General features: G+C 32.2%; 4 protein-coding genes across 5 annotated transcripts in view; 2 read left to right on the top strand and 2 right to left on the bottom strand.

Moving 5' to 3' along the window:
- LOC143915365 (cytochrome c oxidase subunit 6B1-like) overlaps nt 1-13,912 on the top strand; it is a 192,392-nt gene that overhangs the window by 175,214 nt on the left and 3,266 nt on the right. The window lies entirely within an intron of this gene.
- LOC143911254 (uncharacterized) lies at nt 227-3,462 on the bottom strand. Of its 2 annotated transcripts, XM_077430088.1 has the most exons (3): nt 3,085-3,103; nt 2,679-3,012; nt 227-2,367 (listed from the first exon to the last, which is right to left on the bottom strand). In XM_077430088.1, exons 2-3 carry the CDS (start codon nt 2,976-2,978, stop codon nt 2,074-2,076), a joined length of 594 nt encoding a protein of 197 aa, XP_077286214.1. In that variant the 5' UTR covers nt 2,979-3,012; nt 3,085-3,103; the 3' UTR covers nt 227-2,073. The 2 variants fall into 2 exon arrangements, with proteins under 2 accessions (XP_077286214.1, XP_077286206.1); XM_077430080.1 differs by having other exon boundaries at nt 2,679-3,462.
- On the top strand, nt 4,184-5,794 carry Alr (Evr1_Alr domain-containing protein Alr). The gene is made up of 4 exons (XM_077426950.1): nt 4,184-4,338; nt 4,588-4,739; nt 4,812-4,999; nt 5,077-5,794. The coding sequence occupies exons 2-4, from the start codon at nt 4,590-4,592 to the stop codon at nt 5,240-5,242; spliced, it is 504 nt and encodes a 167-aa protein (XP_077283076.1). The 5' UTR covers nt 4,184-4,338; nt 4,588-4,589; the 3' UTR covers nt 5,243-5,794.
- On the bottom strand, nt 5,681-12,482 carry E(z) (histone-lysine N-methyltransferase E(z)). Its single transcript, XM_077426939.1, has 16 exons — nt 12,259-12,482; nt 9,930-10,009; nt 9,627-9,855; nt 9,353-9,556; nt 8,916-9,276; nt 8,666-8,829; nt 8,104-8,204; nt 7,877-8,027; nt 7,706-7,792; nt 7,475-7,605; nt 6,990-7,147; nt 6,808-6,914; nt 6,556-6,727; nt 6,287-6,477; nt 6,047-6,212; nt 5,681-5,967 (listed from the first exon to the last, which is right to left on the bottom strand). Exons 1-16 carry the CDS (start codon nt 12,263-12,265, stop codon nt 5,907-5,909), a joined length of 2,370 nt encoding a protein of 789 aa, XP_077283065.1. The 5' UTR covers nt 12,266-12,482; the 3' UTR covers nt 5,681-5,906.

Raw genomic sequence — 13,912 nt, 5'->3', positions numbered from 1 at the left:
TTTTTTTCATTTTATCTAAATTAGTTCAATTTCTGTGTTGAAGATCTACATAAATTATTATTTTCTAATTTTTGTTATATATTAAATAATATATAAAAAATAAGATTTTTTCCGTTGAACTTTCTAACATATAAATTGTTATTAACTTTTTGAATATTATTCCAAGTTGAAAGTTAAAAAATTTACTCTTTATTTTTACTAAACCTTGAAAAAAAAAACGTATTTTTATGCAATCGTAAAGCTATTATTTCTTTGTTGAGCACATTCTACTTATCTAATGAGGCTAGTAAGTATTAGGTTTATTTTTGTAATCTAAATGTTAACTGATGGTAAAATCTATTTATAAAAATAATTTTTACTTTATTTTTATAAAACTGCTATGAAAGTAAATTAAATATCTATTGCAAGTATTTTCTGAAACAAACTGTTAATTATAATTTTGAGTACTGTCCTTCCTATTTAAATATACATATTTGACCTGTAAATAAAGGAATTGGATTAATTGCTGCCCAATTCTATAAGTAAAATATAGTTGATTTTAGACTTCGCTAGTCAATATAAATGTTTTCATTTTTACTATATAATTTTTTAAATGTTCATTCCTGATTAAATGCATTTTTGAGCATTTCTTTTAAAATAGGATTTTTATTTACATAAACATATTATACATATATGAAGTAATTTTAGAAATTAATACTGATTTATTATAACGTTTTCCGTGATTGTAGTTAACTTAATTCATTTACATAAGTATACCGAAAGTAATTTATTATAATTATAGAATTGCTTAACTCAATGAAAAATCTGTTGATGTATTTTTGTGATCGTAGATTAATATCGCTGTTTGAAAAATATAAAGAATATTGCAACTGAATTAACCACTAATATAATATTATCGTTAATATTTAACTAATGTGTTGCTTTTATGTATGATGTAATGGTAATGGTTTCGTGAGTTTTTGCATTATACATCTGTGTGTATGACAAACTCTTCGGTGGATGATTTTTGAATTTGTTTAAATTTATTAAAATTGATTATATTTTAAAAGCAATCATCCTGGGTCCAATTGCTTTCATTATTATGACTGATTATATTGTTTTTGACAAGTTTGAATAAGCAGCTTGACATATGTTGTTTCCTGTGATTTAGAATAAATTCGTTTAATTTTTACTAGAACAAAGAAATGTTTTTTTTAACTGCATCAGTTATATGTAAATTCATCTAAATAGATAATAAATTCCTAATTTGATTGAAAAAGTTTTCTAAATATAGAGAAAAACTTGTTGAATTAAATTTATTTTTTACATGAGTTGTAAATTAAATCTCGATTAAATTACCCTTTCAAGTGTAACTGTGGTATTGTATTTTTTTATTTTATTACAATACAAAATTCCTCTAATAATAATATTTATAAAAGTAGTTAACCTTCCTTATGTGGCTATCTACATATTACATACATATATTGATTTCGTGTGTGTTTATTAATTTAGAATAATAAGGCGAAAGAACTATAAAAAGCCAATGACTGTAGCGTTTATGTTTGACATAAAATTTTTAGTAAACAGGGAAGGTTAGAGATTTAATTAATTTGTATTCTTGTTCTGAAAAGTAATATAGGATTTTGAAGGGGTAAAAAGTTCTATCAATTGAGGGTAAATTATCTCACTAAAGAAGTCCAAGAATTGGTAGTTAAGTAAATTATTACATAATGTGATATTTTTAATAGGGCTAAATTATGTTAGATTGTGTGTGTGTTTGCGTGTTTTGATTTTGTTAAGCTAAAACTTATATTACCATAAGTTTTACTATTGTTTTCTTATAACTATTGTTCTTAATAAATAATGGTAACTTTTTGAATGTAGTATATTGTATTATCTTAATTGTAAAGTGTGGAATAAATATATATTTTTAAATCATTTACAGTTTGATTTACCAATTTGAACACATGAGTCATATAACAATCTATGAAATATAAAATTGATTGTACAAATTTGATGAAAGCCTTTTCACTTTGAACTCTATATACATATAAATATTGAATAGTGAAAATCGCATTAAATTTTACTATGAAATTATTCATAAACATCATCCAGTTCTTCTATTTCCAAAATTACAGATTGAATTTTTCGCTTCAGTTTTCTTCTATTTGCTTCGGATCGTAAATTTTTTATAGATGATGCTACAAAATTTCCAAATGTTTGGGCATCGTCTGGCGGTTTGGTCATTATCTGTACGGCCATATTTAACAACTCATCTTCATTACCTTCATGTAATTTAATTTTCTTGCTTGTTGAACATCCAGGTGATACGAGGTTAAATGTATTCACCTCACTTTTAACTGCGTTTTGTACATCACTAGTTAATTCCTAAAAGTAAGATAAGTCCCATTAATAATAGCATCTGGAAATGACTGTTTAATAATCGCAGATTTTTAGAGGGAATGAAATATCCAGAAAAAAAGGGAGTCAAAAATCAATCTGATATCAGTTACTGACTTAAATGTTAAATAAATTAAAGATTTTAAAAGTAACATTTTTTTTAGGATATGACTTAACTTTCAGCTTTAAAATTCAAGTCAAGTGGCCTCATAGCCTTATGAAAACTGCAAAATATGATACAATAATAATAACTAGGTACATATGTATATTTATTCGGTAAAACAAATTATGTAACTTACTGGATCGTGTGTCTTTGTTTTCACATAACGACTGGCCATTATTGGTTCCAAAATAGGAAACCATTTTAAATTTGGCTGATAGACACGTGTAGTGGCAGGGTTCGATTTGGATTTCTTTATTTTCGCGATTTCTCCCATATAGGTAGAACGTAAACTTCTTATTTTAGTTTTGGCTTCTTCTACACCAAAACCATCTATGTCCATTTGTTGAGCAATATGTTTTAGAGTACTTTCCCTCGCATCTTTATTCGAGTAGAATTCATTCTTTTTATCCCACAAGCACTCAAACTGTCTGTACATCTCCAAAAATTTACACGTTTGATCGTCTGCCCATCTAGACATTTTCGAAAGTTAAAATGACTTCGATTCTATATACATTTAGATGTGCAAGAGTACTTTTTTTTACTTTGCAGATTACAATCTGCGATTACAGACTACAACTCAAAGAGTGATGTATATATAATACATTAACGATCTACACCAAGCAGGTAATAGGCAAGGTTACTTGCGTGTGACGTCACATCAGTCAGATTTGCTTGAAATTGAAATTAGGTTTCTATACGCAAGTAATACACAATCGTACATATAAAAAATGTATATGTGACTTGAGTAGGTCCACTTGCACGACCTTATCTGAAGCATGTTAGGTCAGTATGCATTTACGGTAAATTTATGACTTATTGCAATAATATGCAGGTGAAATTTTACATAAGATGACCGTCTAAATGTGTACAAGTAAACGGCGTGTACACGTCCACATCGCATAAAATAGGCGCAAGCAACTAGCTCGCGTGTGACGTCACGTCAGCGGTGGGGGAAAGTACTTGCGCGAGTACCATCGACGTGCTGCGCCTCAGGTTTGACTTGATTGAAATCGACATTGCAGATTTAACTTAGGAGGGCGAGAGAGATCAAGGCAAACATTCAAATGCATGTAACTTAAGCAGGTCAACTTGAGCGACCCAATATCCTAGCTATTTATGTACTTAAGAAGGCTGGACACCAGCGCCTTGTCCATACAAACGTATTACACTTCTCCCTTCCTCAATTATAGCACTAGATAAATTATTTTTAATATACTATGGATATCCACCATTGGGTTGCATCTATCGTTTTATTTTTTTGATAAGTTATTTTTATAGGAGCTAGGAGCCGCCAAAAATTAATAAAATCGCCTCTTTTTTACACCCACGAAAAGAGTCCAGCGTGCTTATTTAACGGTCGATTTAAAAAAAAATACGCACATAGTTGCACAGAAAATATCTTTCTCATACCGATGATGATGTTTTTTTTAAAATTGGTCCAGTTTCGGAGGAGAAAATAGGAGAATACGAAACCTCGATTTTGTCAATTTAAAATACGTTTTATCTGGTCGAAGCGCAACTGTCGCATTCACTCAATATATATATCGAAGAAAGGAACGGCAACAAAATTAAGGTTTCGGGTGTACAGCCCTCTTAAATTTTTGATGAAACGGATATTTTTTTATGCTGACAAGTATATATGACATTTTTAGTAGTGGCAACACTGCGTGTGGCTGTCAATCGGATAACCTACAATTTTTAAGGGCCGGTAGTACGTTTCCTTATCGCAGTACAGGACTTGATTGATTAAAAGATCAGAAATCATTATCAGATTTTTATAAAACTTCGAGTTTTCGGTGAGTTTTGTTTTATTGTAATATACATACATACGTATGTCTATTTTCGATCATTTTGAAATTATCATCTCACTTACTCATCAATCGTGAGGGTAATGATGAAACGATTGCATAATTTTATATCATATTTCATTGATCAAAAATCAATTTGGATTAAATGTCAAATTTGTTCTATGACGAAATCTACACACAACTCTTTTTGACATTAGCTCTATTGTTTTATTCATTCTGGCACTGTTTATTGACTAGGTATGCCTTTCATTGGTGTTGGGGGTTCTGAAGGTGAAATCGGATATCAGAAACCATGCAGAGCTTGCAATGACTTCAAATCTTGGGCTAAAATTCAACGAGGAAATTACAATGCCGGAGCAACACCCCAAAAATCAGAAAACAATTCTACGGTATATTTTAACGTTTTTGGACATCATATTTTTTTTGTATTTTCAATGTTTAACTTAATCTCGTTTGCTTAGGACCATCGAGATGACTGCCCATTGGATAAAGACGAATTAGGCAGAAAGACCTGGGGATTTTTACACACAATGGCAGCATATTATCCAGAAAAACCTACTGAAAAGCAATCGAAAGATATGAAACATTTCTTCAATATTTTCTCGAATTTTTATCCATGCGATCACTGCGCTTCAGACTTTAGACAAGAGTGAGATTTTATTTCAATACACACTTCACATTCGTTGTTTCAAATAATTTTTGATTTTTTTCTACTTTGAGTTACAGCTTAGTTAAAAATCCGCCAAAAACTGCATCCCAAAGTGAATTATCGAAATGGTTGTGTGACATGCACAACATTGTCAATTTAAAATTGGGAAAGCCCAAGTTTGACTGCACAAAAGTAAACGAAAGATGGCGAGACGGATGGCTGGATGGTTCGTGTGATTCGTGATTCGCCAATTTGTATGCAAATTGCAAGTGTTTCTATTATAGTGAAGTAGTTATTTTTATAATGTTATTTAATTTAATATGTATGTATTACATACGTGGAAGTTTTACCACTGGTATTTTAATGTTTACACATCGGATATTGTTTGTATGTAATTGATGATGCTATTTTTGTATATAAATATTTAAATTGTTTATCAGAAATGAAATATTTCTGCGTTTCTCTTTTAACCTTAATTTTTTACGTACTTCCGCACAAGCAAATTGAATTTCATAAAAAAAAATCCATATTGATTTGTCGTTTTTAATATCCATATCATTTTGAAAGATGTTTCGGATAAATTTAGTAGCTACCACATGCAAGCTCTGCACTGAATAAAAGATTCATTGAATCTTCAAAGGGTTCCTTCCACAAGTCTTTGTGAAAAAAAAAAAAACATTTTGACAGTATTAAAATATTTAATACACTTACATATTACACATGTGTATATTTAAGTTATAAAAACTTACACGAGTAAATAAAAATACGAATACATCAATCAATAAAATATACCCCAAAGAAGTATAAATACAAAAAATAAACATCAAGTCGTTAATTATGCAATATATGAATTTAAAATATTGAGATGTAACTTCCATCGTACCCAGCTTATACTAATTTTAGTAAATTACAAAAATTCCATTTCTCTCTCAATGCCTACAAATTTAAGTTGTTCAGTCGGTCCATATCTACAAAAAATTAAAGAAAAATGATAAGTTTTTTAAATACAACATTAAATATAAATCAAATTTACCCAACAGTACCGACCTATAATCAAAGAATAATTCTTCACCAGGTTGAATAGCCCTCTTGGCGAATATTCCAATTCTGTGATCACCATTGACCATCATCACTTTAGCGTAACAATTCGGATTGATTGAATGATTTGCAAATCGTATCTTATTACCCTTACGAGTAGCATCCACAACAAAATCTATAAAAAAAAAACCCATCAGAAACAAAAAAATAGAAAAAAAGCATTCTCCATCAACTACTATTGATACATACCATGATTCAAATTGAATAAGAAGCTACACATGTACTTGTCATAGACTTTGCCACGCCTATCAGCCTCATCTTGGGATATGATTTCTCCACAGTATTCAGATATGAACTCATTTTTATGAGCACCCTGATTAAGGAAAATTCCCCAACCAGCCACATCACTCGGCGCCAACAATAAATGTTTATGCAAACCTCTGAAATGGCATAAATTTCATTTATAAACAATACAAACACACGTAAAGATAATCATCATAATGTACAGATGAACACACCTTTGGACGCTAACATTCTTGCACGATACACCATTTGTTGATGCATTATATGGAAGATCAGCTCCACACTGCCCGCATAAATCAGGATCACATTCACGCACACCCAAATAGCATGGACATTGTTTTGTGTTACATTGTGCTTTGCATCGACAACCTGGAAAGCGGTTTTGACCTAAAAAATAAAAAAAAGTTAATATTGATATGCATAAGAAAGCTCATAGAAGAATATTTATATATTGAATTGCGACTTACAGTCACCACTGCATTGACAAAACTTTTCGCAAAAGTTTTGGGCTATTATGCAAGGACATGTATTGTCACATGGTGTGTTATGATGATCGCAAGGAGTAAAGTTGTATCTAAAATCATTTAGTAACAATATAAAATATAAAACACAAAGTAAAAATATCTTGAATTGAAATAAATTAAATTACACGTGATTGGACGCAGAATCTTTTTTGAGCTGAATCTTCCTGCAGTGCATGGACCAAAGACGATGCTTCTTCTTCTTCTTGCGAGGTGGTGTTGTGAAATCTCGAATCCATTCTTCAGAACCCATATCATTGGCAGTGCGTTGACAGAATTCGTACACCTTGGACCATTTTGAGTTGTAAAATTGTGTATATGTTACAGTAAAAGCATATTTCAATTGAAAATATATTTTCACCAATTCAAGCAGTGAAAATGTATCAAACAATGAATTTACAACGTTTAACTCTATAAATTTAACCCTAACAACCCAATCTTAAATGAATAGGGCCAATCCTTACTTAACCTAACCCTTAAATAATACCAACCCTGAAAATGTAACTGGTTATGATTTCACTGAAACGTCAGTGAAAATATATTTTCACTTGAAATATAATTTCACTGTGAAATATATAATGTAATTAAATCAGAAAATTAGCTCGTTAGTTACCTGTTGACAAGTTTTAGACAGCATCATCTGTGCAATGGCACAATAGTTAGATAAGAATACTTTATGCAAACTTCTGAACAATGATTGATCGGAGCCTGTCCAATCGGATTCTGCATCATTTCCAATTAATCCTAAAAAAAATTATGTTTATATGTTTATGAGAAAAGCAAAAAAACATTTCAAATAAATTAAAATCATGCACATAAAAAAATTCAATTAAAAAAAATGTACCTAGCAGTGAAAAGGGTGAATTTTGAGGGATTGGAACTTGAGATTTTCCATTAGAATTGCTCCATGTGCTGGAATTACTATTACTTCCTGCATTCGACACAAAAAAATGACAATATGTATAGCAAAATTAATAATCATGTATGCATACATACATATACAAAAGTTAAATACCTTTTGCGAATTTATTACTATCATTGCTGTCTTCTGAACTAGTCTCATTACCGGAATCCAAATTTTTCTTTTCTTTATCTTTGATTTTAGTGCTCTCTTCTTTACACTCCTCTTCCTTTTTTTCCAAAGCTAATTTTTCCTTCATTCCATCCTATGCAATATTTTAAATACAAATTATGAATGTGAAATATTATTTAACATTATGTAAAGAAAAACATCACACAAACCAAATTCATATAACAATAAGCACCACAAGGATCCGAAAATGGCTGAAGATCGGGAAGTTTGCGTTTTTGTATCTTGGGAACCGCGTGGCACACTTGTAGTCCTGCAAAACGAATATTATTTAGATATGTATATATACCAACAACTACACATTCGTTTGAGAAACATTTAATGCAACATGAAATGACAAACAGACAATAAACATCGAAATAACACTTATTCTAAACAGAAAGTACATCGGTAGAATGTGAATCAACGCAAAGTAGTGTATGTAATAATGATTGAAAATAAATCCTAGATTTTGCAATGCGAGTGATATGAATGATGTTTTATTCATATGCGATGAAGATGATGGATGTTCATTCATAATCAGAATTCATCATCATCGCTTACCTGAGGATTGACTCCCTGATTGCAAACACAAAATAACAAAATTCAATTCATTCAAAATTTTCTAAAATACATATAATTTCATAAATTATGAGCTGCCATTAAATCATTTCAAAATGTAATGTTTGGCACAGAGCGCTAAAATATCTGATAATAAGACACGATTAAAATTACTGTGTAAGAAGCAATCGTATTTGAAACACCGTCGACAAAACAAAGCACGAAAGGAATGAAGGGTCCTTTCGCGCGACACATTCTCTGCCATCGGTCCATCAATGTTAGGCGTACATTCTGGAGGACGAGCGTTTGGATCTGTTCTAGATGTCAATTCGACGTACCTGAAATAATGTAAATATATAAAATAGCAATATAATTCAACTCGCTATTTAACTTTTACTTCAATGCTGTTTAAAAAATTAATTACTTCTCTTTAAGGTCGTCTGGTGAACCTTTGTCTGGAAATTGTGAACTTATAGCGTGGAATATTATGGAAAAAGGAAATTGCTCGACAGTTTCAACTGATGGAGTGTCTTCTTCAGCCTCTTTTTTCACCTCACTGCTTTCTTTGACGTCGGGAGGAACAGTCACGGATTTTTTTTCCTTGACAATGGACGAATTTTCTAAATTGTCTCGCGAATTTCTCAATTCCCGACATTCCTTTGATGTCGATGGTTCCAAATTAATATTCTTTTCATCGGTCACATCTTCCTTGCTTTGATAAGGAATCAAAGCATGTACCAAATCGACAAACAGCTGATCGTCGATAAAACCACCTTCCTTATCGCCTGAAGTAAAAACAATCATCAATAAAGTAAATTGAAATCATTTTATAATTAACTTTTTTTTCAATTAATTACAAACCGTGAACTTTTCCGTCGTAATTTTTAATTAGCTCTTCGATAAAAGTACCGTCTTGATCTAAAATTTCATCACCCATGTAAGGGATATTGTGAAGCACGGTCTCATCTTCAACCATAAAGTTTTGCTGAATTGGAGCCCAAGTATACATGGTCGGAATCGGTGATACGGCATAAATAACCCGAACAAGAACACTCTGTACGACGCCTAAAAAATTAAAAGCAAATTAAAACGTGATAAGAAAGCAATGGGAATACATTGTAAGACAAATAAACACCATCTGAAGATGTGACTTCGGCTTTCTTCATATGATCTTTGCGAGAAGGATCTGGCAGAGGAGCGGGCCAAAACGGCACACATTTTTCACTCTTTGACGTCTCTTTCGTTTCAGTCTCATTTTTATTGTTAAAAATAGTCTCCCATTGGAAAAGTGGTCCATCTCTGGATGTCACAGCTCGGACGTTTGTAGCCCATGCTACCTTGACTTCATCGGCACGTTTGAATCTCTAAATTTCATTAAATTAATTTATGTTATTATACATTTACATTTAAAATAATATATAATATATTATAAACCTACTTTAATTTGACGAAGCCGTATGTACTCTGATTTGACACGTTTCTTCCATTCTGCGGTAACCTTTGGAGCAGGTGTCGATTCTGAAGATGCCATTTAATAAATTAAATTAATATAATTTTAAACAAAGTAATTTCTTTTTTTAAATCGTACCTATTCGGAAAACGTTTATTAACACGCGTAAACGAAGAGAGATTTCGATAATATGTAGTAATTGGAAATGCCAATTTAGTAAATTTAACGGCTTAGGATCGAAGAAAAGTAATATGACTATTAATGATATAGATCTTACTGATTAATTATCAACGATTAGGGTTGCCAACAGGTCTCTTTTTAAGAGAACACGATCTATTTTTAATATTATACCCATAATGTCCTTTTTTTCAATTTTGAAAATAATTTCACGCAGTCTGTACTATATTTTCGCCTCACAAGATATGACGTGAGTAAAGAGGCAATTTAAATATATTTGTAGAAAAAATCTTAATAATGAAAATTATAAAAATATGATTTCCTGTCTCAAATGGATAGAATATTTCAATACAAATACTTTGTCAATAAAAAAAAATTACTCAATTTTTTTTTGCAATACCTGGCCAATGTAGAAATAATATTTTCCATGATCAGTGGACTAAAGAAAAAAAAAATTTGAAATTTTCCACTGTCTGAGGTATTTTAAGCCCAGTGTATAATTACAACTGTTTCAGAAACTGATAAATTTAGCATAGGAAAAGGAGTAAGACAAGGAGATACCATCTCGCCCAAGTTATTCAATGTGGTACGTGAGGGAGTTTTCAGAAACTTGGAATGGGACACAGCAGGAGTAAAAATCAACAGTCGCTTCTTGAATCATCTTCAGTTTGCAGACGATATAATTTTAATAGCTCGCGGTCCAGCTGACCTACTCAACAGACTAGCACAGTTGGACAGGGAAAGTAGGATTAAAGATTAACGTAGATAAGACTAAACTAATGTTCAATAGTTATTGCATGCCTGATAGCGTCTAATCAGATGATAAACCAGTAGAATAATTATTATTTATATTTAGGTCAAATAATTGACATGTTCGATAGTAAAGATGATGAGATAAAGAGACGTATGAAATTAGTATGGAGTGCATTTGAACGAATGAATATTGTTTTTAAATAAAAAAAAGGCCACTCTGCCTGAAGAAAAGATCTTCGATCAATGCGTTTTGCCAGTGATGATGTATGGATGTGAAACTTGGACACTGAACACCAAGATGCTACACAAAATCCAATGCACTCAAAGAAATATGGAACGCTGTAGGCTCGGCATAACAAGGAAAGACAGGAAGCGGAACATGTGGGTGAGAAGTATGACAAGGTTAGTGGACATAGTGGATAGAGTAAAGAGATTGAAATGGCGATGGGCGGGCCACGTGGTTAGAAGAATGGACGAAAGGTGGACAAATTTAGTGCTTGAATGGTACCCGAGAGAATGCAAAAGGGTAAAAGAATATGGGAAGACGAAATAAGGAAAATGTGTTGGGTGAGATGGATGAGAGTTGCGCAAAACAGAGACGAGTGGAAGCGTGTTGGAGAGGCCTTCATCCACCAGTGGGCGGTTAATAGCTGTAGATGATGATATAATTACAAAAATATTTCATGTTTAGAATTTTATAAAGAAATAAAAGAAAATAAGAAACTTTTGCACGAAATTAGCAATGTAGATAAATATAGCAACAGAGATGAGAGTGAGAATGAAGATGATTAAATTCAACAATTGATTTTTAAGCGCACTTTTTACGTTCTTAAATACATATGTATGTATGTTCCGGTTATTATGAAAGTGGAATAAGTCATATAAGATTTCATTTGAGATAATTAGATTTTGCGTAAATTTGTTTTAAAAATTATTTTGATACTACATAAAAATATATGTATACATTATGATTCTTAGCCTTATAGATATAATCTTTCCAGTACTGGTGGAATTTTACGATTACCTTACCTAAATAATGGTATTTTTGGCACCTTACATGACTTATTTCACTTTAATAATAATAGCCAGCACAATTATAAATAAAATTTAAAAATAAACATTTTTTTTTAATGCTCTCTTTTTTTTGTCCCTGACACTTGGCAACCCTATCAACGATTTAATTAAAACATGGTAACGAGTGTGGTAATGAGGGGGTGTTTAGCACTAATAAAATAAATGCGGGAATAGTAATAAACAGGCTGGGCCAGCGGCCTCGCTGATAATTGTTCGTGTAAATGTGATTTGAATGCAGCGGTTTGCGTAGAATGATCGATGACAAGAAATGCTTTCTTAAAAACATATAAACACAGTGGTATTTTGTACTGACCCGACATTTCGGTCGAGCCTGGAGTCCAGTGAAGGCCGCCAAAAACGCCAAAAACGCCAAAATCGGTTTCCACCACCTGCGAACTGCGACTGTCGAAGGACGACTGACGACTGACGACTGACGACTCGCGACTGGTGACCGGCGACCGGCGACCGGCTGCTGCCAGGACGACAACCGCCTTACAACCACGATACAAACGACTGACGACTATTGCCACTCCAAACATTCTTATTTCCAGCCATCTACACATTCACTTGATGTTAATTCTAATAGGAATACTTTTCTCGACACGATTAATGGGATAGTGTCCCACCCGTAATAAGAGATCCGCATTTTTAGCATTTTGCAATAGGAGCTAGATATCAACGTTTATGTATTTTCTCAAGTTATGTTCGTTCTTCAAATAAGTTCAAAAATATGCATGTGTGAAAACAACGCGGTTGCGTGTGTGAGAAAAGAATGCGCACTGTCTACCTTTTTTATCACTATTCGATCAACAGGTATTGCTATTTTCGAATACTTATGTATTGAAAAAATCTTTATTCTGAAAATGATGTATAAAAGAAATTAAATACATCGTACTGCCAGTTGTCGGTAGGAAAAAGACTGATATCACAGCTAGAATGTCAGCGTCTTCACAAATTCAATTGAGTTTTAATTAAGTTTTTACTTTTGTTTTTTACAAGTACATAATGTAATATATGCATATTTGTAAACGTAAATTGCAAATGAAAAAAAAGACATTTCGTGGGTTGAACTCTGCAACTGCTTTATATTTACAAGCCTCTTATTATTCTTTCATAATTATTACATACATATACGTAATTTATAAAATTTAAATAATTTTTAAAACAATAATTGAACTATATATTTACTAAATTAATAGACATTTAACATCAGCGTTGAATATTTTATATGAACCGCGAGTACCAAAATTCTTTCACTGATTAATGTAAAAAAAAAAGTTGTTCATATATATATGTGCCAAGCACTCGTTTAGGTTAATGGTGGAAAAAGAGAACATTATTAATTATATTTAGATATTATTTAATTTATATGTGTAACCAATACGGTCTATTGATTAGTTGCCTCGCCCTAAGAGGACACTGTCCTGGTCAAAATCCGATGATTATTTTTCGCTCGATGAGGGAATGATTAGATGGTGCGCGGCCTTGATATGAATGAAATAGTTGGTTATAATTGAACTCAAGAGTAAATTCGAAGTATGAGTACTTAAATCCTAGACTCGATTTGAATTTTGACATCGATTACTTATTTTCCCGGTCATCTGGAGCGTGTGGAACGGTTATGGTGTAGGCTTTGAGATATTCCATTATCTCTTTGGGCGAATCGAGGTCATGCTTGGACACGTGTGTAACGAAACTATTCGTTCCATAGATGCTGTTTTTGTGGTCGAGATAATCCTTTGTTCCGTTTATAAGTCGCAGCAGTGGTGTGCCGTGAAATTCTACCTGTTGTTGTCACACAACCTTATTTATGTAGGTGTGCGCAGGATACAAGGGGGCTAGGTGACGTCATACTGAGTCCCCTTGTGTCCTACTCGCACACAAATAAGTAAGGCTGCGCGACAAAAACAGGGAGGTTTTCACCGCACACCACTGGTCATAGTTTTCTGGTAAAATCAAGTATGTTT

This window comes from Arctopsyche grandis, chromosome 1 (assembly GCF_051622035.1).
Source record: "Arctopsyche grandis isolate Sample6627 chromosome 1, ASM5162203v2, whole genome shotgun sequence".
Lineage (NCBI taxonomy): Eukaryota > Metazoa > Arthropoda > Insecta > Trichoptera > Hydropsychidae > Arctopsyche > Arctopsyche grandis.
Note: the sequence above shows the minus strand (reverse complement) of the source record. Positions and strands in the feature narration are given on the sequence as shown.

What these genes read in the sequence shown, in the direction of transcription:
- LOC143911254 (XM_077430080.1), bottom strand. Translation starts at nt 3,020, where the DNA reads ATGTCTAGATGGGCAGACGATCAAACGTGTAAATTTTTGGAGATGTAC. An exon ending in AAACAAAGACACACGATCCA is followed by an intron (nt 2,368 to 2,678) that starts GTAAGTTACATA and finishes TCTTACTTTTAG; the next exon opens with GAATTAACTAGTGATGTACA.
- Alr (XM_077426950.1), top strand. Translation starts at nt 4,590, where the DNA reads ATGCCTTTCATTGGTGTTGGGGGTTCTGAAGGTGAAATCGGATATCAG. An exon ending in AATCAGAAAACAATTCTACG is followed by an intron (nt 4,740 to 4,811) that starts GTATATTTTAAC and finishes TCGTTTGCTTAG; the next exon opens with GACCATCGAGATGACTGCCC. An exon ending in GCTTCAGACTTTAGACAAGA is followed by an intron (nt 5,000 to 5,076) that starts GTGAGATTTTAT and finishes TTTGAGTTACAG; the next exon opens with CTTAGTTAAAAATCCGCCAA.